At 41.2% G+C, this 27,859-nt stretch overlaps 1 protein-coding gene across 1 annotated transcript in view; it reads left to right on the plus strand.

The window, feature by feature from the left end:
* LOC119661138 (esterase B1-like) overlaps positions 1-27,859 on the plus strand; it is a 61,317-nt gene that overhangs the window by 29,223 nt on the left and 4,235 nt on the right. The window contains 2 exon segments of the mRNA XM_038070340.1: positions 24,009-24,183; positions 24,264-24,401. Of these exon segments, the coding sequence (XP_037926268.1) occupies positions 24,009-24,183; positions 24,264-24,401 (313 nt within the window).

The raw sequence follows: 27,859 nt of genomic DNA on the forward strand, positions 1-27,859 counted from the left end.
AACTACAAGACATTGGAGTTGCCATCTCCGCACGGTCAGTCGCGCCACTTGATGAGGCTTTCTCTTTGTTTGGGCGCCCCGGTGTCACATCGGGTATGTCAGCCCTCGCTCTTTCGCTGATCGCTGCGGTGAACGACGCATTTTTGTGCTGCGCCCAAAAGCACTCAACTCTTCCTCCTTCCCTGTTGTTTCGTCGATGTTTTTTATTATTTTTCACATTTTTTCACACAATACCGATATGCAGACGGTCCTGCTTCTTAGTTGATTTCCTCGGATGTCCGCTACACTTCATTCTTGTAACGGGGTTCTTTTTACGGAGTCGGACTGCGAGATAATGATTTTCTTAGCAACTACTCTCTTATTACAGCCCTTTTGTACCACTTTAACGATAAAGGGCTTCAGTTTCTCGGACAATTGTTTTCTTACAACACAATAAATCAACAATAAGCTACGAAAATTATTTTGAGCACTTTTTTTCCAATAAATGAACTATAAATTGGAAAAATGATTTTGAGCAAGTTTTAAATCCGCCAAAAAAATTGGTGAAAATGGCAATAACGAAAGGGATTACTTTAGACATTTTTTTTTTCAAAAACTGTAATTATACATCTAATTCCATATAAGATATGCTGCAAAACATATATAACATAATATTTTTTTGTTGAGGATGCTGGGAGTCCTAGGTCCGCACCTACGTAGTGACGGACCGAACCACTTGGGGAGCAACTTACTTCCTCTTTTGCAGCTTTCAGACTCCTCTTTTTTGAGTAAAACCCAATGTTTACAAAAAAAGGCAAAAGGTTGACAGACAGGTTTCATCCAGGGCAGAGGCAATTCATCAGACGCTGCCTCACCTCTGCCCTGGGAGCAGCGTGACCGAAAGCGACGATCGATGGAAAATGCTCCACTTAAATATAAGCAGAGGTGAGGCAGCGTCTGATGAGTTGCCTCTGCCCTGGACGAAACCGTCTGTCAACTTTTTATCTTTTTAAGGTTTTGTGTAACACAAAACCTTATTAAAATCGATTCAATGTCTGTCTGTCTGTCTGTCACACGCATTTTTCTCCAAAACGGCTGAACCGATCCGAAGGAAATTTGGTGGACAGATGGGAACTATGAAATCCCACGCATACAGTGAGTGGCCTAAATTTAGGTGGAGTTTAAAGGGGGGCTCCCCATATATGCAAAAGGGGGATTCAAAAATTTTGTTCATCGGATATAGTTGTGTAGGGTATCAAATGAAAGGTCTCGATTTGTACTTTCCGAAACCTGACATTAGTTTTGGCATAAATTGCAAAGTGCGTGAGTTAGGAGTCAAAATGTACGCATTTGAAGTGAGACAGGACTCATTTTGGGAAACTACCCAACCTAAAAATCCAGAGAAAAATCGGGGTGGTGCACCTAGATGAAATCTAGGCCTCAAAATATGTCCCATTCCGATATCTGCTCAAATAAACTTACTAATAGTATATTACTATTTTTTAGAAATTTACTGAAAAACCCCCCTTAAATTCATCCTAGGAATATTTCGTATATATGTGCTAAATTTCATGGAAATCAGGCAACTAACGCCAAAGTGATAGCAGTTCAAACTTAGCAATTTCGCGCGAGTTGACTGCTTCCAAAGCCATGCAAATCAGATGCTGACGTCATAATTACCCGGAATAATTGACATTTGCTTGGAATATTAAAGTCACATTTATGAAGAATCTATTTATCTCCAGCCCTTTTTAAGGCTTTGTGTAAACACTTATGTGAAATTTAATCTTCGAGAGATGTCCCATTCCGGTATCTGCTCAAAAAATTTACTAATAGTATATTATCAACTTTTAGAAATAGACTAAAAAACTCCCCTTAAGTTCATCCTAAGTGTACTAAATTTTGCACCGACATAGAGGACAGCCTCGTGCATACACGTGCCAGGTTTCATGAAAATCCAACTATTAGGTGAGAAAGTTATAGCAGTTCAAACTTATCAATTTCGTGCTAATTAACAGCATCCTAAGCCATACAAATATAATAAGATGCTGACGTCATAATTAACGAGAATAATTGAAATTCCAGTGAAATATTAAAATTCCATTCAAGAAGAATCTAATTCTCCCTAGCCCTTTTTAAGGTTTTGTGTAAAACAAAACCTTATTAAAATCGATTCAATGTCTGTCTGTCTGTCTGTCTGTCTGTCTGTCTGTCACACGCATTTTTCTCCAAAACGGCTAAACCGATCCGAACGAAATTTGGTGGACAGATGGGAACTATGAAATCCCACGCATACAGCGAGTGGCATAAATTTAGGTGGAATTTAAAGGGGGGCTCCCCATACATGCAAAGAGGGGATTCAAAAATTTTTTTCACCGGATATAGATGTGTAGGGTATCAAATGAAAGGTCTCGATTTGTACTTTCCGAAACTGACATTAGTTCTGGCATAAATTGCAAAGTGCATGAGTAAGGAGTCAAAATGTACGCACTTGAAGTGAGACAGGACTCATTTTCGGAAACTACCCAACCCAAAAATCCGAAAAAAATCAGGGTGGTGCGCCAAGATGAAATCTAGGCCTCAAAATATGTCCCATTCCGATATCTGCTCAAATAAACTTACTAATAGTATATTACTACTTTTTAGAAATTTACTAAAAAACCCCCCTTAAATTCATCCTAGGACTTCCGGATTCTGTACCAGCATAGAGGACAATATCTCGTGTATATGCGCTAAATTTCATAGAAATCAGGCAATTAACGCCAAAGTTATAGCAGTTCAAACTTAGCAATTTCGCGCGAATTTACTGCTTCCAAAGCCATGCAAATCGGATGCTGACGTCATAATTACCCGGAATAATTGACATTCGCGTGGAATATTAAAGTCACTTTTATGAAGAATCTATTTATCCGCAGCCCTTTTTAAGGTTTTGTGTAAAACACTTATGTGAAATCTAATCTTCGAGAGATGTCCCATTACGGTATCTGGTCAAAAAATTTACTAATAGTATATTATCAACTTTTAGAAATAGACTAAAAAACTCCCCTTAAGTTCATCCTAAGTGTACTAAATTTTGCACCGACATAGAGGACAGCTACATGCATACACATGCCAAGTTTCATGAAAATCCAACTATTAATGGGAAAGTTATAGCAGTTCAAACTTATCAATTTCGTGCTAATTAACAGCATTCTAAGTCATACAAATAAGATGCTGACGTCATAATTAACGAGAATAATTGACATTCGAGTGAAATATTAAAATTCCTTTCAAGAAGAATCTAGTTCTCCCTAGCCTTTTTTAAGGTTTTGTGTAAAACAAAACCTTATTAAAATCGATTCAATGTCTGTCTGTCTGTCTGTCTGTCTGTCTGTCTGTCTGTCTGTCTGTCACACGCATTTTTCTCCAAAACGGCTAAACCGATCCGAACGAAATTTGGTGGACAGATGGGAACTATGAAATCCCACGCATACAGCGAGTGGCATAAATTTAGGTGGAATTTAAAGGGGGGCTCCCCATACATGCAAAGAGGGGATTCAAAAATTTTTTTCACCGGATATAGATGTGTAGGGTATCAAATGAAAGGTCTTGATTTGTACTTTCCGAAACTGACATTAGTTCTGGCATAAATTGCAAAGTGCATGAGTAAGGAGTCAAAATGTACGCATTTGAAGTGAGACAGGACTCATTTTCGGAAACTACCCAACCCAAAAATCCGAAAAAAATCAGGGTGGTGCGCCAAGATGAAATCTAGGCCTCAAAATATGTCCCATTCCGATATCTGCTCAAATAAACTTACTAATAGTATATTACTACTTTTTAGAAATTTACTAAAAAACCCCCCTTAAATTCATCCTAGGACTTCCGGATTCTGTACCAGCATAGAGGACAATATCTCGTGTATATGCGCTAAATTTCATAGAAATCAGGCAATTAACGCCAAAGTTATAGCAGTTCAAACTTAGCAATTTCGCGCGAATTTACTGCTTCCAAAGCCATGCAAATCGGATGCTGACGTCATAATTACCCGGAATAATTGACATTCGCGTGGAATATTAAAGTCACTTTTATGAAGAATCTATTTATCCGCAGCCCTTTTTAAGGTTTTGTGTAAAACACTTATGTGAAATCTAATCTTCGAGAGATGTCCCATTCCGGTATCTGGTCAAAAAATTTACTAATAGTATATTATCAACTTTTAGAAATAGACTAAAAAACTCCCCTTAAGTTCATCCTAAGTGTACTAAATTTTGCACCGACATAGAGGACAGCTACATGCATACACATGCCAAGTTTCATGAAAATCCAACTATTAATGGGAAAGTTATAGCAGTTCAAACTTATCAATTTCGTGCTAATTAACAGCATTCTAAGTCATACAAATAAGATGCTGACGTCATAATTAACGAGAATAATTGACATTCGAGTGAAATATTAAAATTCCTTTCAAGAAGAATCTAGTTCTCCCTAGCCTTTTTTTATATTTGATGTTGGTTAAATTGTTGGCATTTGATAATAATATTTAACTCATAATAATAATAAACAGGGGCGTATGAGGTTGACCATTATCAACACAGGGCTTTCCATCAAATGATTTATTTAAATCACTTTCTGGAAAATAGAGGGCAATGGAATTTTTAGCTATATTACACGGAGCTGTCGTGCACTCGTCGCTCCTCACATCTTTTTCTTTTTGTTCAGCCATCAGTTCACAAGCGGGGTCGGCCTGTGGTGATCGGTTTCGTCATTTTATTTTATCAAATGCCTGATCAGGATGTAATCTTGAGACCTGTAAATCCCCATCCAGCATATTAAAGCACCATTGTTTTGGCCGGATTTTTGGTTGCTTACCATTGTTTTTGATGTGGTGACCAATACTGGTCGTTGAATTCTCGTTAGTGTGAATTACGTGACCACACCATCGAAAACGCTCCTCTTGCAGTTTTTCCACGATCGGTGCAAACCCGTTCGATCACGGATATTCTCATTTCAGACCTAATCAAAGCGTGTCACGCCACCAGTGCAATGCAACTTCTTCGTCCCCATTACCGCAAGACGCCGTTCATTGACCTTTATAGTCGGCCAATACTCAGAACTATAGAGAGCGGCAGACGGACGACATTGCAGTAAATTTTAGATTTGGGACGTGCGCTGATACGTCGATCACAAAGAACACCAGTTGTGGAATTCCACTTCATCCAGGTTGCGTTAATGTGTGAAATAATTTCATTACGCAGTTCTCCATTGGCAGATAGCATTGACTCGAGAGATTTAAATCGTTGAGTTCTGGCAATGGTAGTAACCTGCCCCTCGAGATATTTAAATCGCTGAGTTTTGACAATGTCGGCAACCTGCCCTTCGAGATATTTAAATCGCTCAGTTCTGGCAATGGCAGTAACCTGCCCAGAACTGAACGATTTCAATATCTCGGGTCAATGCTATAAGCCAATGGAGATCTACGTTATGCTCCTCATATAGGGAAACACAAAACCTTTTATACCTGAAGCGTCAAGCTTCCGGTTTCCCGACTTGTTTATAATTGATGTTGGTTAAATTGTTTTCATTCGCTAATAATATTAACCTGAGGGCGTCAAGCGTATGAGGATTGACCATTATCAACAAAGGGCTTTCCATCAAGTGATTTATTTAAATCGCTTTCTATCATAGAAAATAGAGGGCAATGGAGTTTTTAGCTATATTACACGGAGCTGTCGTGCACTCGTCGCTCCTCACATCTTTTTCTTTTTCTTCAGCCTTCAGTTCACAAGCGGGGTCGGCTCGTGGTGATCGGTTTCGTCATTTTATTTTATCAAATGCCTGATCAGGATGTAATCTCGAGACCTTTAAATCCCCATCCAGCGTATCAAGCCACCATTGTTTTGGCCGACTTTTTGGTTGCTTATCATTGCTTTCGATGTTCTGATCAATACTGGTTGTTGAATTCTCGTTAGCGTGAATTACGTGACCACACCCTCGAAAACGCCTCTCTTGCAGTTTTCCCACGATCGATGCAAACCCATATCGATCGCGGATATTCTCATTTCAGACGTAATCAAAACGTGTCACGCCACCAGTGCAATGCAACATCTTCGTCCCCATTACCGCAAGACGCCGTTCATTCTCCTTTATAGTCGGCCAACACTTCAGAACTTATAGAGAGTGGCAGACGGACGACATTGCAGTAAATTTGAGATTTGGGACGTGCGCTGATACGTCGATCACAAAGAACACCAGTTGGGGAATGCCACTTCATCCAGGTTGCATTCTTGCGTGAAACAATTTCATTACGTAGTTCTCCATTGGCTGATAGCGTTGACTCGAGATATTTAAATCGCTGAGTTCTGGCAATGGCAGTAACCTGCCCTTCGAGATACTTAAATCGCTCAGTTCCCGCAATGGCAGTAACCTGCACAGAACTGAACGATTTCAATATCTCAGGTCAATGCTATAAGCCAATGGATAACTACGTTATGCTCCTCACATAGGGAAACACAAAACCTTTTATACCTGAAGCGTCAAGCTTCCGGTTCCCCGGCTTGTTTATATATAACATATTACATACAGATTACAAATACCTTCGCTTTTTAACAGAAAACATTTTGAAAAATGTTGAGCAACTTTTTTTTCCGCCACTGTATCTTTGCATAACAACTGCCCAGAATTTTAAAAAATAGCAATAGCCCCGGCATTTAGCTTCCCAAGGATAAAACTTTTTTTCCCCAATTTCGACATACATCAGGTATTCATTTTCTTGTACATTATTTCTTCCTAAGTACTGAATTGGTGGCAGTCACTGGTCTCACACTAACTTAAAAAAAATTATTGCCAACAAGCAGTAACTGAATGACAATTAAAACTCGATTGCATTCTGAGCGTTTCCATTCAGTATTTTCTCTCATATTACATAATGCTTTTTATAACATTTGCCTTGATATGTTTGTAGTAGCATTGCTAGGAGAAACTTCTTCTGAGGACCTCTGAGTGTATGAACTATTTCTCTTCAAAATCCCCCGCAGGGATTAGTCCAATGGAATTAAATCGAGCGATCATGCAGGACACCATACTGGCAAACCGTTCATAATATGTTGCGTTAGAAAACGATGTGTTCTTCTCTAAGGGGAGTTTTCTAGTCAATTTCTAAAAGTTGATAATATACTATTAGTAAATTTATTTGAGCAGATACCTGAATGGGACCTCTCGAAGATTAGATTTCACATAAGTGTTTTACACAAAACCTTAAAAAGTGCTACAGCTAAGCAGACTCTTCATAAATGCGACTTTAATATTTCACGCGAATGTCAATTCATCATCATCATCATCAACGGCGCAACAACCGGTATCCGGTCTAGGCCTGCCTTAATAAGGAACTCCAGACATCCCGGTTTTGCGCCGAAGTCCACCAATTCGATATCTCTAAAAGCTGTCTGGCGTCCTGACCTACGCTATCGCTCCATCTTAGGCAATTTTTCGGAGGATTCTTCTCTCGAACGCACCCAAGAGTTCGCAATTTTTCTTGCTAAGAACCCAAGTTTCCGAGGAATACATGAGGACTGGCAAAATCATAGTCTTGTACAGTAAGAGCTTTGACCCTATGGTGAGAAGTTTCGAGCGGAACAGTCTTTGTAAGCTGAAATCGGCTTTGTTGGCTGCCAACAACCGTGCGCGGATTTATCAGGTTGTGATTTTCGACCCTAGATAGGAGAAATTGTCAACGGTCTCAAAGTTGTATTCTCCTGTCCTTATTCTTCCTGTTTGACCAGTGCGGTTTGATGTTGTTGGTTGATTCGTCTTCGGTGTTGATATTGCCACCATATATTTTGTCTTGCCTTCATTGATGTGCAGTCCAAGATCTCGCGGCGCCTGCTCGATCTGGATGAAGGCAGTTTGTACGTCTCGGGTCCTTCCTCCCATGATGTCGATATCGTCAGCATAGGCCAGTAGTTGGGTGGACTTAAAGAGGATCGTATCTCTTGCATTTACCTCAGCATCACGGATCACTTTCTCGAGGGCCAGGTTAAAGAGGACGCATGATAGGGCATCCCCTTGTCGTAGACCGTTGTTGATGTCGAATGGTGTGGAGAGTGATCCTGCTGCTTTTATCTGGCCTCGCACATTGGTCAGGGTCAGCCTAGTCAGTCTTATTAATTTCGTCGGGATACCGAATTCTTTCATGGCCATGTACAGTTTTACTCTGGCTAAGCTATCATAGGCGGCTTTAAAGTCGATGAACAGATGGTGCAACTGTTGTCCATATTCCAATAGTTTTTCCACCGCTTGCGCAGAGAGAAAATCTGATCTGTTGCTGATTTGCCTGGAGTGAAGCCTCTTTGGTATGGGCCAATGATGTTGTGGGCGTATGGGGCTATCCGGCCTAGCAAGATAGTGGAGAATATCTTATAGATGGTACTCAGCAACGTGATACCTCTATAATTGCTGCACTGTGTGATATCTCCCTTTTCCTGTATGATACAGATAATGCCTCGTTGCCAATCGTCAAGCATTGATTCGCTGTCCCATACCTTGAGCACAAATTGATGAACCACTTGGTGTAACTGGTCGCCTCCATATTTAACCAATTCGGCTGTAATTCCATCGGCTCCTGGCGACTTATGATTTTTTAGCCGATGAATTGCACGGACTGTTTCTCCTAAACTTGGTGATGGCAGTATTTGTCCGTCGTCTCCAGTTGGCGGGACCTCTAACTCGCCGATATTCTGGTTGTTCAGTAGCTCATCAAAGTATTCAACCCATCGTTCTTTGTCTCGGCAAGGTGAGCATCGAGGTGTATAAGGCTTCATCCCGCTGACTTGTTGGTAAAACTTGCGCGCCTGGTGCGGTTGCTCCCTGTACTTTTCTAGTTCACAGACTTGTTGGTTCTCCTAGGCTTCTTTTTTCCGTCTGTGAAGTCGCTTCTCCGCTCGACGGGCTATTTCTCCCTACTTGGCTGTTAAAATCCCCAAGTATGATTTTGATATCATATCTGGGACAGGCTTCGAGGGTTGGTTCTACTGCCTCGTAGAAGGTATCCTTCTGCGACTCTGCAGTCTCCTCTGTAGGGGCGTGAACGGTTATGAGGCTTATATTTCTAAATGTCAATTATTCCCGTTACTTGTGATGTCAGCATCTTATTTGCATGGCTTTGGAAGCAGTTAGTTCGCGTGAAAGTGCTAAGTTTGAACAGCTACAACTTTGGCATTAATGGCCAGATTTCCATGAAATTTAGGAAAGGATAGGAAATGTAGGAAATATTGTCCTCTATGCTGGTGCAAAATTCGGAAGTCCTAGAATAAATTTAAGGGGGGTTTTTCAGTAAATTTCTAAAAGTTAGTAATATACTATTAGTAAGTTTATTTGAGAAGATATCGGAATGGGACATATTTTGAGGCTTAGATTTCATCTAAGCGCACCACCCTGATTTTTTTCGGATTTTTAGGTTGTGTAGTTTCCGAAAATGAGTCCTGTCTCACTTTAAGTGCGTACATTTTGACTTCTTACTCACACACTTTGCAATTAACGCCAAAACTAAAATCTGTTTTACACAACTATATCCGGTGAAAAATTTTTTGTAATCGCTCCTTTGGATGTATGAGGAGCCCCCCTTTAAACTCCACCTAAATTTATGCCAGTCGCTGTATGCGTAGGATTTCATAGTTCCCATCTGTTCACCAAATTTAACTCGGATCGGTCTAGCCGTTTTGGAGAAAAGTGCGTGTGACAGACAGACAGACATTGGATCGATTTTTATAAGATATTGTTTTACACAAAACCTTAAAAAATTGCAACAATCAATATTTCGTCTGTTTTCCTTTTGCTTTAAGAACTCGGTCTAGTCTTCTCGTGATATTTTGCCATTCATTCATCACACTAGATTTTAGACAAGCTATGCTAGTTATGTTCGCTTTTCGAATGTTCCTGTCGAGATGTCTCCATAAATGATCTAGTGATTGCGGGAGGTGTTTCAGTTGTTCTGGGGTCTGATACAGCAGCCATTCTTTAAGCTATTTTAGCTGTATAATCCGGCTGGAAGGTCCAGCAGCGACATAATTCCAATTTCCGACTCCACTGGCCGCCATACACCCCGACACCATCACTGAATCCCCACTGTACTTCATGTGATTACATCGCAGCACTCTTGATTTTTTCCCCTCTAGCGGTACTTTTACTCTCATCACTAAACACTACATTTTTGCAGAGCGAAAAATCATATTTTTATATTTTTTCCCAAAGTTTAGCTGTCTTTGTTGGTTGTCCTTTGAAATGAATGGCTTTTTCCTAAGAACCCTTCCAAACAGACTATTAGCATGTGACGTACTTTCGATTGTGTTGGCGTCCTGTGATATAATCACCGGTCTACCATGGAGCATATTTCCTTTGCAGTGAGTCGCTTCGGCCTTCAAGGACCCGATTCATTTTCCAAATTTTCTAATTGCTCGAGCTTATCTATAATTTTTTAACTGCATTATAGCTTCGATCAATGGCTGAAGCAATTTGACGCAGCAATTTAACTTCCTTTGAAATTTTATGACGAGTTCTCGTGTTTCAAGAGAAGTTTGCTAACGCATTTTTTAAAATTTAGTTTAGACATTTTTTACCAAATTTTGGCAAATAGAAATGAAGCACCCGGATTGAACTATTTTAAAACTGATGGCTGTGATCAGGAACATGAAACATAACGGAACATATTTTTCCTCTAAACGATCATCAATCTGTTTCTCTAATAAGTGTACACTTTATTTTGACGCCATGAGTATGCAGAGAATTTTATTTTACGTTAATTTTTTCGGAATAAATTAAAACCTTCGTTTCTTAATAATTAAAGGTTTAAATATTGTTTTTCAAAAATCTGAAATATTTCTTGAAATATGTATATTCAAAATAATAAATTCAGTTAATTTTCCATGTAAAATTCATTCCCACAGTAGTTGATTTTCAAGTGTGCATATTTATCCAATCTTATTCAAATTAACCTTTCCCACCCGGGTACGCCTTCCTTCTTGAAAAAATTGGCTAAAATTCTTTGGGTTCTACACGATTGCGTCATTTTCTGTCAAATTATCTATTAATTTAAAATTTTGTTTAAGACGTGACGGATTCCTAAGTCCGCCATCCACTTAATGGCGGACCGGACCAGTTGCAAATGCTGTGTTAGCTGACACTTCATGTGACGTCACGGAGCGAGCAATTTGAATCTTTTACTTGTTACTTTTCAGTTTTCAACAGAAAAGTGAGAAATTGTTGCGTGAAACGACAACAATTTAATTTACCCCATGTTTCGCCAATATTGGTAACAAACTATAAAGCAAATTCTGGCAAGTACGACGTCCCGAAAAGAAAGGAAAGTTCAATATGCTGCTTACCGCATATTACTACTACTATTATACTAAGTAGAATAATATTGTTGTAATGTTAATGAATATCTGTCTCCATTCGATTGTTTTAAATATATTTCGCATTTTACAAGTGTGAGAAATTAAATTATTGCAAATTTTCGAATATTGTTACATAATTGATTGAGTGCAGGGAATGCAGTTAATGTGCAAGGGCACTGTTTATACGTGTTTGGTAGAATATGCACCTGTGTTCGGAGGTTTTTTTTTCATTTTTCATTTTATTTATTTCCAATTAGTGCCTTACATCTGATACATTTTGCTTAAAAGTAGCTTAGAATTAGCTTAGCTAGCTTAGAATTATTACAACGGGTGGCTATACATTGTTTGGCCTACCCGACCTTCTCTGTAATTAACTTTATCGTGTAAAAACAGACTGTAATTTACAACGTTCCTTGGCTTTGTATTTTATAAAAACATTACTTAACCTATTTTCAAAACTGCGTCCGCACTAATGACGCGAGAAGCTTTTGTTTTACTTACTTACATCTACCTTATTACTACTTATATTTACTTACATAAATACTTAATTCTACTATATACAATAGCACTTAATATTCATATAGTGCTTAGCCTCTTTGCACTCCTACCAGGCAAGGTGTGTCGAAGAGGGACAGGATTATTGAGTTTAGGTCAGGGTTCAGTATCTGGCACGGCCTAAGGAAAGTCGCTAGTGGGATTATTTTGCCCTGCTCATGCAGTCTTCTAATTTTTGGGTTTGGACTGGTTTTCAAGTTTATTGAAAAACCGCTCCGTAATGTTGAGAATATATTCTCTATTGGGGTCTATATTTGCTCGCCGGTATACTATGGCGTTGCTGCCGCACTTCTTAGTCTTCCAATTGTAAGACAATCCAGTGCAATGTCTTAATACACGGCGTTCGAAAGACATGCATTTATCCATGGCTTTCGAAGAGCAAGTGATCCACGAAGGGGCTCCGTAAGCATATGATGGGCCTGATGAGAGTCTTATATAGGATCAGCTTAGTTTTGGTGCTTAGACCCACTTTTTTGCGAAGAAGAAAGTAGATCTTGCGCAATGCACCATTTGCTTTTCCAATGGCGAGTTTAACATGGTCGTTAAATCTTAGGAATTCGTTGAAATTGATTCCTAGATATTTGATCGATTTCGACCCTCTTACTATTGTATTCCCGATTTCCAGTTTCAGGCGTTTAGCCTTCCTGTGGATAGATCTAGATCCCGAGTATGTAGATTTCCTCCTGAAGATACAGACTTGTGTCTTGGTTGAGTTAATTTTAATACCCCAGCTCTGGTAGTAGTAGCAGAGGTCAACCAAGTAATCCTCTATATCGCTAACTGCCTTGTCTGGGCGAAAATTAGAGGAGTAGACGAGTGTGTCGTCGGCATACTGCATAAGTTCTGTACCGACCTCAGGGGAGGGAACATCAGCAGTGAAAATATTGTATAAAGTAGGACCAGAAATGGTTCCCTGCGGCACTCCAGAAATAACCGGCAAGAGATCGGAAATCTCATTTCCGACACTGACGTAAAAATGTCTATCCTCGCAGAAACTGCTGGCAAGTCTGATCGTCGGGATTGGGAATTCGTATTTGATCAGTTTATAGATTAGCCCGTTTATCCAGACGGAATCAAAGGCCTTTTCTAAATCCAGAGCGCAAACTACCGTGGGTTTGTTATTGACGTTAAGTCTGCTGGCCACAGTATCGTGGAGGTAGCTCAGGGCGTGCTGTGTTCCGTGTTTAGCACGGAAACCGAACTGATGGTCTGGAATAATGTTGTTAAGGTTGCAGTGTTGGACCAGCCCTACGGTCCATGCTCTCTCAAAAAGCTTCCCCAGGTTAGATAGAAGGTGAAACGGGTCTGAAGTTACCAGGTTCACAGGAGACACCTCCTTTGCGAATGGCTATAATTTTGGCTATTTTCCAGGTGGATGGGAAGTAGCCATTATTACTACAGTTATTAAAAACCGTAAGCAGGAACTTAATGGAGGCTACTGGAAGATTTTTTAAGACGAAAATTCGTAATTCCATCTGGGCCTGCTGACTTTTTACCGTTAAGGTTATGAGTAATAGCAGTGAGTTGTGATAAATTCAGGAAATTTGCTCGAATCAGTAAGCTTGTTGGAAGGGTTCTGGGCAGAAAAAGACGTGATTCTGTAGCAGTTCCTAGAAGTGAAATCTCTGACTGTTGAATCAACAGTCTTAGTGAGAGCCGTTCTGTTGCTCGGATGTGTTGCGTTGAGCTGTCGCTCGAAGAATTCCCCAAGTGTTTTTGCTTTCTCAGCATCACTGCAGACTCGCACTTTGTTTTGGGTTAGAACAAAGTTGCGGGCTTTGTATTTCCCGGTTAGCCTGTTGATATTTTGGAACATATTAGCTCCAGGCTTAATATCTGCAAGTTTGCGGGTCAATTCCTTGCTTACGGCAGGTCGCCACCAAACCACGGATTAGCGTACTGAGACAGTTAATCCGGGAGAGTAATGCTTTTATATTCCGCATTTATTTTATTCCCGTACTCGTGAAATTTGAAAGATTACGCCTCCAAATCTGCCTAACTTTCAAGTGGAGCATTATCTCATGTAGAAGAGAATTGAATTCAAACTCATCGACTTTTATCAGCTTAGAGTTTCTGCGTGTAGCAGTGTTAATAGCGTCAGACGCCAAGTCAATAGCCTCGTCGATTTCTTTGTCCGACAGATTGCGATTATTTGAGAGCTTTTTCAAGTTGAGTTTTGGATGCTAACTCAGCCCTGAATTTATCCCAGTCAGTGTGGGCGAAAGACCTAATTGTGGTCATTACTCTCTTTTTCAGAGAGAAAGGTGAGGACAGTTTGAGATTGACCGCGAAATGGTCGGACATGCCTGGTAAGGTATCACATGATATTACCTGAAAGCTTTGCTTCATTTCCATAGACAGAAGGAAGTAGTCTAATATAGATTGACTACTGGGCCTTGACGGAGAATTCGGCAAGATCATCACGAGATTGGTAGGCGAGAAAGGGTCGTGGATCCATTTGAGCAGGGTTTTCCCATTACAGTTAATGGCCGTGTCGCCCCAGTGAGTGTGCCTGGAGTTGAAGTCGCCTCCAAAGACAAGGTAATTAGATTTCAACTGGAGATCGCTCAAGGACTTTTTAGTCATGGCCCAGTTCCTCATTTCTAGATTGGCACCTAATATAAACGGAGACAATGAGAATCCGTTTATTGCCAGCCGTTTTAATGAAAGCCGCCGCGGCGGAACAGGTTAGCAGGTTGTCTATGGCGACTTCCTCGAATTCATAATCTTTTTTGATTAATAGGGCAGAGCCGGTGTTGTTATCGTCCCGGATGGTATTATATCCGGTGAAGTTCACGTTATGCCTGCTTTTAAGATGGGTCTCCGAAACAGCAATAAATGTCTGCTTTCAGAGAGTCGATCAACACCTGGGCAGTGGCACGTTTGGCGTGAGATATAAGGGACGCGGAGTTAAAAGTAACGATACTTAACTCCATAAATTAAGAATAAGTTTAATGGCAGCGAATTGCCGTTGTTCATTCGTGCTGGCTGAGGTGAGGGCTCCAACCAATTCACGGAATGCAGCCGGCTGGTTTGGGAGAGACTTTGTTGGAGGTGGAGGTGCAGGGGCCACGTGGGGCAGTGATTGTTTCATGGCTTCGGCGTAAGATATGCCTGGTTTGGCCAAACTTTGCGACAGTTGTGCTACTGCCTGTTTGGTCTGCTGTGCTTCTTTAGATTTGCGGACTTTGGCAGCTTCTTTTCGGGCCAGCATATCTTTATATGCTGGGCAGCCGCGGAAGCTGGCGGGATGTCCGACTTTGCCGCAGTTGCAGCATTGCGGCACCTCCGTTGAGGGGCGTGGGCAGTCGCCACGCGGATGTTTTGTGGTGTATTTAACGCACCGATGTACAATTGTACAATTTTGAGCAACGTGCCCAAAATTTTGACAGTTGAAACATTGAATCTGTCCCAACGGTCTTATTTTTTCTAAGGTAACCTTCTGGTGTAGAATGTATTTCACCTTGAAGGCGTCGTTGAGCTCTTGAGAGGGCTCGAAGGTCACTATAAAAAGTCCCGATTGAGACTTCATTGGGAGAGAAGGATTTTCCTTATGTAGAGCCTTGTCCTGATTTGTCAGGAAGTTGGCTACAGATCGGATTTTAAGCTGCGGATGCTCAGCTTTGAGCTCCGCCAGAATTTCTACAGCATCGGTTTCCCGATGTAATCCTCGAATAATGAGGGACTGCGTCCTCAGGGATTGAGGGGTGCTAGTTGTGGCGTTTAAGCCTTGCTCTTTGATGAGAGCGAAGATTTTGCCGTGATCCTCGATGGATTCGGCGAAAATGAGGGTCTTATCCGCCCTCGTGTTCTTGAACGTTGCCTTTATCCTTTTGCCTTAAGGGACTTTAGCAGAACAGGAACATTTAATGAATATCCGGTAATCACCGGTATCTTTTGCTTCTTTGGTTTCTGAGCGGGGGTTGGGGTAATATCATATTGCCTGGGGAGTGCTTTCACTAATCCTAACACTTTTCGCACTAACCTTACTCCTTTTTGACTTACGTCTCGTGACGAAGTTGAATGTGCTGTTGCTCGCTACGGTTTTGTTGGCTCCAACGTTGTTGGCTTCAATGTTGCCGGCTACGATGTTGCTGGCTTCTAAGTTGGTCGGCTCTCCCGAGACATCTCCGGCGAAAGCAGACGCACATCCCACGATGTCGTCCACTTCAATGGGCTGTCCGGCTTGCAGGTTTTCCTTCTCCTGCCGTTTTTCACGTTCTGCTCTGAGCTCTGCCCGGAGCTCCGCGACCTCCTCCTTCAGCATTTTTATTATCTCGAGCAGATTTGCTCGATTCTCGTCTCCGGGGCTCGGGCCCCCCTCTTCGTCAGAAGAGCCCCCTGTCTTCGCCCTCTTGGCGGACATTTTGTCCCCAAGCCCGTCCTGCGTGGATATCAGGAATTCGGTTCACTAAAAGAAAACAGAAAAAAACAATCGCATGTAAATTATACTTTAATATACGGTGTCTCAATAATATTGAGATCCACTGTATATTGTTAACAGAACGATACTTCCTTTGTTTAATTGCTCTACAGAGCACTCCGCTTAACACTTCCGTCACTTTTTAATTTTCCGTTCCTAGAACACTTGGATTGCTCCGCAACACATCCGTTCACTACGAGATCTCGAAGCGAACTGTGTTCGGAGGTGCATAAGAAACTTTACTTGTATCTTTCCTTGGGCGGCGATAAGAAGATAATAATATTTTTTGTGTGTGTGGTTTTTGTGGAGTTTGTGCAGCAAGACACGGAACAATATTTCATCGTCCTCCTTGGCATTTCACGTAGCGAAATTAATTTTGACAGTTTTATATTTTTATGAGTAACTGTGAGTCACCGATCTGCTGAAATTTCGTGGCCTGAATTGTGACGTCAAACCATAAGGCGCGAGCTTTTTAGTCTGTTTGAATTTGATGGAAATTTAAAATGCTGATAATTTCAAACAAACAATTTTTTTTCAGAAACGTTCTTTGACAGTTTTGTTGGATTGCAATAGAGAGTGAAAATAAGGTGGAGAGTATTCATCTTAGGGTCTTTTCTCCCAATATTGGTTCGCCTGTGGGGTGAATTCTGCCTCTCACTAAACTGAATCATTCAGCTCTATTTTGCATGCTCTGTTTCTTTTAACACTTCCACTAGAACTAACATTTCCACACCTTTGCCTTCATTGGCCCCAATTGGATGTAAAATACTAAGGGAATTCGCAATTTAACAATAGGTTTTTTTCAGAAACCTTCTCAATCGTGCATAAGAAAATATTTGTGACTTGCACCGCGAAATCCATTCTTCAATTTTGACTAAAAGGAATTGTAATGTATGAAATATTTCACCAAAAGTTAAGAAAAAATACTTCGACTAAAAACGCTTTTAGACTTAGAAAGATTCGACTGTATTTCCATAAATCGATATTTCGGGAACTATTTGTTCCCCGTCAGGACTTCAGGACTTGTAGCTCTGATGAACGGAAAAAGTTGTTCCCGAAATATCGGTATATGCAAATATACCCTTCCCGTTGGTGAAAGGAATTCCCTGATTTGAAGGCCCCGCAAGGCGGGAGAGTTCCAGGCTAGCTCTCTGACGATGGGGAGGTGTTTAGTTAGTAGTCCGACGGCGTACCGAATCGGGAGTCCAACACTGTGTGCGTAAATGCATTCACCTACCCTACCCAAAAAAAAAATGCAAATATAATAGAAACCGCTAGCGAAAAAGCAAAAGGAGTCTATTTCAAATATATATTTATTTTTATAAAAAAATGTTTCATAATATTTCCAATACACAAGCCTCTGAAAATACCGAACAAAATACGGAAATATCCGAGTTATATTAGTAATGGCTGCGCGACGCTGACATCTTTTCTCTTCGAGTAAACGACACGTACTAAACTAAACTGCTTCCCTCATGAATACATTCATTCCAAAGCTGTCCCAGAATGCTTCGGAGATATCTAAGAATTCAGAGTCCCTTCTTTAAATTTATCTGTTCAATTCAACGAATCGATCCTTACCTGAATTAGGAAGATATGGGGTATTATACTTGATCTAGGATTACAAACATTACTATTTATAATTCAATAATCTCCTCCTTTTTCTTTAGCTTTTGTCCCGTTAATAAGCGGGGTTAGCTCATCGTTTTCGGTTACGTCATTTTGTTCTATCAAAAGCTTTATCTGGATACAGTCACTAGGCTTTGAAATCCCCATCCAGCGTATCAAACCACCGTTGTTTCGGTCTGCCTTTTGACCGCTTACCATCGATTTAGATGTTCAGACCAATCTTATGAAGTGAGCTCTCTTTAGCGCGAATTACATGACCATACCATCAAAGACGCCTCTCTCGCATTTTCTCACGATCGGTGCAACTTCATATTGATCGTGGATATCATCATTGCAGATCTAATCAAAGCGTGTCACGCCACTAGTCGAACGCAACATCTTCCCCTCCATTACCGCAAGACGCCATTCATCGCCATAGGGCGGACGACATTGCGATAAATTTTCGATTTGAGTCGTTCGTTGATACGAGTATATGGATCACAAAGAAGACCTGTTGTGGAACGCCACTTCATCCAGGTTCCGTTAATGAAGCAATTTAATAGCGCAGTTCTCCATTGGCTGATAACATTGATCCTAGGTATTTAAATCGATCAGTTTTGGGTAGGCCACTGCCACTGACAGTGCTAGTGCCTGTTTCATGGGGATCGGACGTCAAAAATTCAGTGCTATTCAGATTTAATCGCAGATCTTGTTGCATGAGATGATAATTTCCTTTTTCTTGCAAGTTACTCGAGATCGCTTTGACACAGGCAAACATCATCTGCATAAAGCAGTTTATATGGCGCTGGGCGTAATACATTATATATTATTATTTTACATTACATATTACTATATTAAGCTTAAATAATTTCCTGAACCATAACTTAGTCAATATCTGTCTAACACTTATTTTAAGCTCCCCGGGTACTCACGCATTTACGCAACCTGGATTAAATATCGTTTCACAATTGGCGTTGTTTCCGATCGACGTATCATCGAATATTTCAAATTCAAAATTTAGCGTAGTTTCTTTCGCGTTGTTACTCTCTATGATTCTGAGGGTTCGCTTGACTATAAAAATAATGAACAGCGCCTCATGGGAATGAAGACGAAGATGTTGTGTTGGACCAGTAGCGTAACAGGTCATGATCACATCTGAAATGACGACCGATGCGGGGTTGCATCAATCATGGCACAATTGTGAAAGATGTTGTCTTTAGTGAGGTCATGTGATTCGTGCTAATGAGAATTCACTTGACAAGATTTATCTGAACACCGAAGGCGATAGGCGGCCTAAACTACAGTGGCTTGATACGCTTTATGGCGATTTGAAAGCCTTTCGATTGCATCCAAGACACACACTGAATAAAATGGAGGATGCAATTAATACGAGCCGACTCCGCTTGTGAACGGGACAATAACTAAAGAAGAAAGGAAGTGTCGTGTATATTACTATTGCACACATAAGAGAACCTGTACTCAAACACCCAGTAATAATTGAAAATCAATTACACCGAAATGTTAGTGGTGTCTTTCAACAAATAAACAAATCAATTGAGTCGATTGTGTTTTTGTTTATTTAGAGCCTTTTAGTTAAGGTATTTAGTGTTTCTTTTTAATTAGCGGTTATGCATTTAAGCTATCATTATCGCCATTAGTTAACTTTTTTGGAGTTTTTGGAGACCTATTTCTCCTGCACAGCTTATTTCAGACTTAATCTTGATCATACCATGAAAGACGCCTCTCCCAACTTTTTCCCGATTGGTGCAACCTCATAACGATGGTGATATCCTCATTTCGGATGTGATCATTGCGTGTTACGCCACTAGTCCAATGCAACACCTTCTTCTCTGATCTGTGGTCACAAAATCAGTCCATGTTTTTAGAAGACCGTGGGATTAAGTCCACGGGACAGGTACCCACGTAAAGCCCGGTGGCGTAACTATCAGCGCAACTGAAGTCGGGGAGGCAATAAAACGAATGAAATGGGGAAAAGCCACAGGACTTGACGACATCGCACCTGAGCTCTGGAAATCGAAGAGCTAAGACCCAATCCCCCCAGGAAGTTAGAATACCATCTAACTGGCAAGAAAGTACTACAGTTCCAATATTGGAAAAGGAAGTTAATCCAGCAGAATGTTCAAATTAACGTCCATACCATGAATATTTTTGAACGAATTCTTGACAATCGTATTCGCAAAATCCTTAAAATAACCGAATCGAGCCGGATTCGTCAAGAACTGAGCGATTTAAATACCATGGGTCAATGCTATCAGCCAATGGTAAACTGCGCTATGAAATTGCGCATTAACGCGACTTGGATGAAGTGACGTTACACAACTGGTGTTCTTTGTGAACATCTCACATCTAAAATTTACCGCAATGTCGTGCGTCCTGTCGCTCTCTATGGTGCTGAGTGTTGGCCAACTATAAAAGACAACGAACGGCGTCTTGCGGTAATGGAGACGGAGATGTTGCGTTGGACTAGTGGCGTGACACGTTTTGATGACATCCGAAATGAGGATGAGGATCGATATGGGGCTACACCGATCGTAGAAAACTGCGAGAGAGGCGTCTTCGATGGTATGGTCACGTAATTCGCGCTAACGAGAATTCACTTGGTAAGATTGGACTTAACATCGAAGTCGATGATAACCGACCGAAACAACGGTGGCTTGATACGTTGGATGGTGATTTAAAAGCTTCGCGATTGTATCCAGGTCAAGCAGACAGGATAAAATAAAATGGCGAAACCGATCACGACGATTCGACCCCGCTTGTAAACGGGATAAAGGTTGAAGAAAAAGAAGAAGATGCGATTAGCAACTTTATTTGAGTAGATATCAGAATGGGATGTATCTTGAGGTCTAGACTTCAGGGTGCACTTTTTGAGCCTCCATTCCTTTATTTATCCCCCAATCTCAGAAATAAGATCGACCTTAGCCAATCGCGATGATCATTTCACCCATTTTCAACCATTATAATTTTTCGTATGAATTTACTGCATTGTCTGATTAACAAGTTACGCGTTGTCTTACAACGCGCGGTGTGGCGTACTTGAAATTTTTTTCATTTGTTTTAGTTTTGATCAGGTATTTGCAAAACAGATTTAGGTACTGAATAAAGATCAGAAGCAAAACCAACTCAACTTTGTCACCTCTTTCCTGTTTGAAGCTGATGAAGGATGGCTCTCCTGACCGGGTGATAGCTTCCTTCAAAGTGACATGTCCCCACGACTTGCTGCTATCGTTCAATCTTCCTTTTGGTCTCCGTCAAGCCTTATCAGAGGTCTAAGCTTCGTGAAAATTTCCGGCCCGCCCGCCTGCCACACCCAACTTGAATGATTCCAATAACTATACGCTATTTTATCAAAATGTAATGGGTCTAAGGACCAAGTTGTCGGATTTCAAACTGTCTGCCTTAGCATTCCAACATCATGTCATCTGCATTTCTGAAACCTGGCTGGATGACAGGATTTTAGATTCTGAGCTCCTGGAAGGTTACTCTGTCTGTGGTTGTGACAGAGGCTGCGCTGCGCTTGGCAAGACAGCTGGCGCAGGTGCCCTAATAGCTGTTAAGTCCTCTATCCGTGCCGAAATCATCTTTTTCCTCCTCCTCCTACGATTCTGTTACCATACGTGTCCTTCCGCCAAGCGTATGCCCTTTATCATATCATGTGTATATTTTCCCTACCTAGGCCTTCTTTGTACGAGGATTTCTTCGACAGATTATCAGAGGCCCTAATGGTTTTGTTTCCCTCACTTCCTTTCATTCTCTGTGGCGACTTCAATCTTCCTATACTCTTCTGACCCACTACTCCTGGCCTTCTCTCCCTCCTGTATAACTCGACCCACCCTTCCCTTCCTCTATCCACTTTCATGTACACCTGTGGCGCCCTCCAGTTTAACCTTTCTAGAAACCACTTAGATCGCACTCTTGACCTTGTCCTCTCTAACCTTCCTGTGCGTTGTCTTTCCCCCCCCCGCTCATTATTCTGCTCGTGAGTTCGATGTTTAGATATCCCGACTCCACTCTCCTGTTGCTCGCAAGCCTACCAAGTTCAACTTTCGTAAGGCGAACTTCGAAGGTCTGAACTCAGCCCTGGCGTCAATCAACTGAGTCCCCCTCCTCTCTCCATTTACGTGCGACCAAGCACTCAACACTTTCTATACCATTTTATCCGATCTTCTTCCTTGTTACGTTCCCTCTTCTCCTAAGTACTTACCCCGTCTGGTTCATCATTGAAATTCACAAAAATGGATTGTCTTCCAAACCTTTTTTTGCTCAAAATTGGTAAGTCCATCTCCCTTCCCCCATCTCTTATTTTCAACAAAAGCCTTGAAGAGAATCATTTTCCTGGCTTGTGGAAAGAAGGTTCTCATCATCCCCATTCACAAAAGTGGAGATCGTTCGCTTGCCGAGAATTACCGTTCTATTTCCCTTCTCTCCTCCTGTTCCAAAATTTTGGAAAGATATGTCAGCGACTGGTTGTCCGCCCACTTTGGCCAACACATAGTGAAAGAGCAACACGACTTCGTTAAACGTAGGTCTACTGCCTCCAACCTGCTTGACTTTACCAATTTTGTCGCCAAATGTCTAAATGCACGGCAAGAAGTGCATACCATTTACACTGACTTCGCGAAAGCCTTCGACACTGTAAATCACAAGATACTTCTATCGAAACTCTCGCCCCTAAACGTTCCCATACCACTTGTTTTATGGCTTGTCTCTTACCTTTCCAACCGATCCTGCCGCGTCTCTTTTGACGGCTGTACTTCCCGCTCCTCCTCCTCTTCTGGCGTCCCACAGGGATCTATTCTGTGGCCTTTGCTATTTTTATTTTTTATTAACGACATTCCTCCCCTTCTTACTTGTCCCTGTTTGCTCTATGCAGACGACCTTAAGCTGTTTTCCGCTATATCGTCGCCTATGAACTGTGTTTCCCTTCAATTTAACCTGGACACTCTGGTTAGTTGGTGCTCAACTAATGGTTTAGCGCTAAACGTCAGAAAGTGTCACTCTATGTGCTACTCCCTAAAATCCTCACCCACTTCTTTCTCCTACTCTCTTAACGGACATTCCTTATCCTGCTTAAATTCCACTCAAGACCTCCTTAGCTCTCTTCAATTCCCTCGTGAGGAATACCCTCGAGTATTACTCCGTGATCTGGTCACCCTCCCGTAACTGTGATTGTGTTACCCTTGAAAATGTGCAACATAAATTCACCCGTTCCCTCTTCCTTAAGCTTCCCTCGTGTGGACTACCCCTCCCGCCTCCGCTTTCTGAACCTTCCCTTGCTACAATAGAGTAGATCCTATCTGGATCTATGTACATTCTTTAAACTTTCCTCGGGTCTGATGGACTGCTCCGCCGCTGACGAGATCATCTGCCGTCCTGCGTCTTATAACACACGTAGCGCAAACTTTTTCAACGTAGAGCTTGAAGTCTACTTTCATTCCTCGATTCCTAGGCTTTGCCGAAATTATAATGCAGAGCAGAGCTTTAAGTAGTTTTAAACGTAGGATAAGTTTTTTCCTTTCTCCTCCTCCTGAGGACAATAATTAATTGGAATTTACTCTGTTTGTTGTCCGTTAAATTAAATAAATAAATAAAAGGATGCACAAATTAGTTGCTTAGAAAATTTTCTTGCATTTGAAAATCATCAATTCGTCCTTACTTGAAGCGCTAAACTTTAGATCTCCTTTTTTGCTTGTGATATTTCGGACTTTCCTGGTGACTGTTGGAAAAGTTGAAGCTCAAATAACGCTTTCAGCCAAAAAGTTTTACACGCCGCTCTTGTATGGTCAAGCGTAGTATTTTTACTCCAGAAAAATGGATGAATTCAGTGAGTTTGGTTGTAATTTCTTAGATAGTGAAAATTTAATCAATGCTATTAGTTTTTTGTGGACTTTAAAGTAGGATTCACTATGCAGATAAAATACAGCAGCTGTCGTAGATATCCGTAGTTATATCCATTGAATGCGTCTCTTGTTTAATTACCTATTTCTTATACACTTTCAAATAATAAATATTTTATCTACACATATCTATACATATTCTCATTAATTTCCCAGGTACCTGCGATTTAAAATCAGACAATGTTTACGCAAGTCATTCAAAACACACATTATACAGACACAATATGGGCCAATTAAGGGCGCTAGAAGAATATCCTGTTGGAACGAACCCTTTTACAGCTACGAGAAAATTCCGTTTGCAAAACCCCCTGTTGGAAATCTTAGGTTTAAGGTAATTAGCCACAAAATTTCACGTTATAATTGCTTTATTTTAATTGTAATAACAAATTTTCTGTGTATAACTTCATGCAGGATCCAGTTCCTCCCAACAGTTGGAAAAAGCCGTTAGACTGTACCAAAGAAGCCCCGATGCCAAGGCAAGTTAACGTTGTTATGAAAAACGTAGAAGGGAATGAAGACTGTTTATATCTTAACGTATTTACGAATGATGTAAGTAAACAATTGACATAAATTTTCTCGATTCAGTTTAATGGTTGATAAGCAATTTTCACAGTGCGAAGCGTTATGACTTAAACATTTTGAAAGATGGTCGCTGATTTCACTATATTCTACCCAACACAATCGTGCTATTTTACCTTCTAGCTCTAAGAGGCAACTTTGCCCGAAACTTTGCTCTCAGGGAGAAGTTTAGACACCATCAATAACTGATAAACGTTTAAATAAATTAATTCTGCAAAAAAAAAAAATGCTCGCATATGTTAGTGAACGGCACGGTATCCATTGCGATAATAATGAAAGTAAAATGTAGGTTGTAAGTTAACAACGGTGTGGCAGTAACCATATTTTCATATTTTAGATAAAATATCGGATGTGAACTTAAAGATATTTGTGTATCGGGAGATATAATACAATACATGTCTCTAACAAAAGGCTTCAGATGGTTCCATGCTTTTCATCGATGTAGATATGCAGAACAAATGTCGGGCTAAGTGAAGCCCCGATGCAAGAAGGCTACACACAGTAAATTCGTCTCCCGGCGCATTGCTTACATTGCACATGTTCGATGTTGCTCTCTCGGGTAGGCCTAAACAATTGTAATAGCCACCCATTGAAATAAAGCTAAGTTAGTTAAGCTAAATATTTAAGCTAGAATGTAATTAAAAGATGTGGCTCTCTGGTGTCAGTGCTGTGTATGTCATGCAGTCCATTGGCGAGCGGCTGCGAGCGAGTCAATAGCATACTGCTTTGACACTGCGCAGCTGTTTATGACTTGCCACTGGGATGGGAAAACACACCCAGGAAGCCATATAGGCGCCATCGATATACCGACATAACAATACATTACATTACATACACAAGGACGAACGGGCCAGTTAGCTATCTTATACTCCGCGAATATGCAATGACATTCTGTGTCCCACTCAAACTTGGTTTGCTCCTTCTGTGTGTAGTCTTCTGCCCCCCGGTTTCATGACGTCCTTTTTTACACTGTCGAAAGTTTTGTAGGAGTCAATGAATAGAGGCTGCAACTGGGAACTAAATCTTACCTATTTATATGTGGATTTCGCAAAAAGACCCAGAATGGTTTGATCCTTGTCTATAAAGCTTTCGAGATGCCCTTTATGCATAGCGGCATTATTTTACATAATACTTTTGTGATGACAGTGTGCATTAAATAATACTGCAATTTCTGCATTGAAATGTGCGCTCTTCCTTTTAGGAGTACTACCATTTCAACCTCCAACCTGCGATTTATATGATTCATTATAATAGCTGAAGATTAGTTTTACCTAAATCCCTCATTATCAGATCTTCGAAAGTCATGTGAAGTATGTATTATGATGTAGCATTTCGAATTCAACCCTTTTTTTTCCAGCAATACCTAGCTGTACTTCGGTCGGTCTTTTCGATGGTACACAAAATTTCGCGTGTCTACTAACTACTACTACCTCAGAATGCTCGCTCTTTTCAATTCGAGTGGCAATTCCAATGATATAAGAAGAAGATGCCGCAGATTACAATGATTTCAGGAATGTATAGCGACTTGAATGTGGTCAGAAATCTTTCGATGGTCCTATGAAGGACTTTAACGATCGACTGCTCATCCACGACGACGACCAACTGAAGAGATGGGATGAAATCTTCACCATGGCTCTTAACAGTATCACATTTGGTGAGGATAAAGTGGCCTTTTTCTCCAAGCAGAAAAGAAACCATTTCGGCCATTAGTGCACTCAAATAGGGTGAATCCGCTGGGTTTGACAGTTTCCCCGCAGAGTTATTTATCGCATATGGAGTTACTGCATACTTGCTAATTCCACTCGTAAGGAATCTTTGGAATCCGAGTCCTTTCCCAGAGAGTTTTAGAAGGGATGATCGTTAAGATTCGAAAGAAGGGCACCCATTTTGAGTGCGAAAATTTGGAGGGGTATATGCGTGCTCCTGCCGTCGCAAAATAATCCTGGAACGCATCAAAGAACATCTCGAAAGCGTGGTCGACAGAGAGCAGGTTGGTTTCCGCTTTGGATCTTTCTGCATTGAACACAGCCACACCGTATGGATCATTTTGGAACAGTGCGCAGGTCTTTGCTGCACCTGCTCTTCAACGATTTTGAGAATGCTTTAGATAGCGTGAACAGGGAGTTTATCTGGAGTGCTCTTCGTAGGAGCGGCATTCCGGAGAAACTAATAGCTATTACCAGAGCGACATATGATGGCGCAAAATATCGCGCGCTGTACCGAGGTTAAATATCGGAGGGTTTTGAGGTCCAATTCCGAGTCCGCCAGGGTTGTATCCTGTCGCCGATATTATTGTTATCAGTGGCTTGTCTGGAGGACGTGGAGAAATTCAATGAAGATGACATCTCTCCTGAAACACCTCGAATACGGTGATGACATGTGCTTACTCCTTCACCGGGTCATAAACCTTGGCCAAACGCCTCTGGATTTGAAAAGAAGCGAGGACAGTTGGACTGAAGATAAATACCAACCAAACCCAAGCTCATCGCACTTTCTTTATGTGCATCAATAGCCAAAGCATCGAAGGCGTCGACCAGTTTGTGTATCTAGGAAGCGTGATTCCTGCCGACGGTAATATCGAACTAGGCGTTGCTTAACGCATTAACAGCTCTAGATCATCTGCGTAAGTTTCCCTGTCTAAAGTCTGCAAATGCAGTTATCTAAATACCAAGATCAAATTTAGGCTGTTCTGTGCTAATGTTCTTTCTGTGTTGCTATATGGGAGTAGCACATGGAAAGTTAATCTCATTGTTGCTCAAAAGCTTCAAGTTTTTGTCAACACATGGCTGCGTTGTATTATCGGAATACGCTGGTCTGCCACTATTTCAAACGAAGAACTTGATCGGAACACAAACCTGACAATCGTACACGTTATGCTCGAAAAGCGGAGGTGGCAGTGAAAAGATCACACATTAAGGAGAGGCGACAGTTGGATTGTGGGCTGCTGCATACAGTGGAATCCACTCTCCCAAAATCGCCGGCGGGTGGGTCCCCCATGGGCACTTGGCATAGAACAGTAGAGGGGGAATGCGAGCTTCTCGGGAAGTCGTGGGGAGATCTGCAGGGCATTTCAGGTAACCGCGAAGGATGGCGTGTTGGTGTGGTTGACGCGCAATACCCCATCAAACAGTAAAAGACAACCATATATATTTTGATGGGAGGAGTAGCTCGTATCCGCACTTTACGGTGGCTCAAAAATACGGTATTCAACGAGAAGCGGATCTTTACCGGATATTAAACAGTTCAGAATTGTGGTGGAATACTCCTTCCTCTTACCTGCTTATCATGTTGGATAAGATGGCTGGTGTTAACATTCCCTCTTCCGTGATGCGGTAGTTGGTAGCATAATTGTTGCTATTTGCGATAGCTTCCGCTTTCCTTACCAACGCAGTGGTGGAATTTGTCCTTACCACGATGTAGGCTATGTC

The sequence above is a fragment of the Hermetia illucens genome, chromosome 1, assembly GCF_905115235.1.
Source record: "Hermetia illucens chromosome 1, iHerIll2.2.curated.20191125, whole genome shotgun sequence".
NCBI lineage: Eukaryota > Metazoa > Arthropoda > Insecta > Diptera > Stratiomyidae > Hermetia > Hermetia illucens.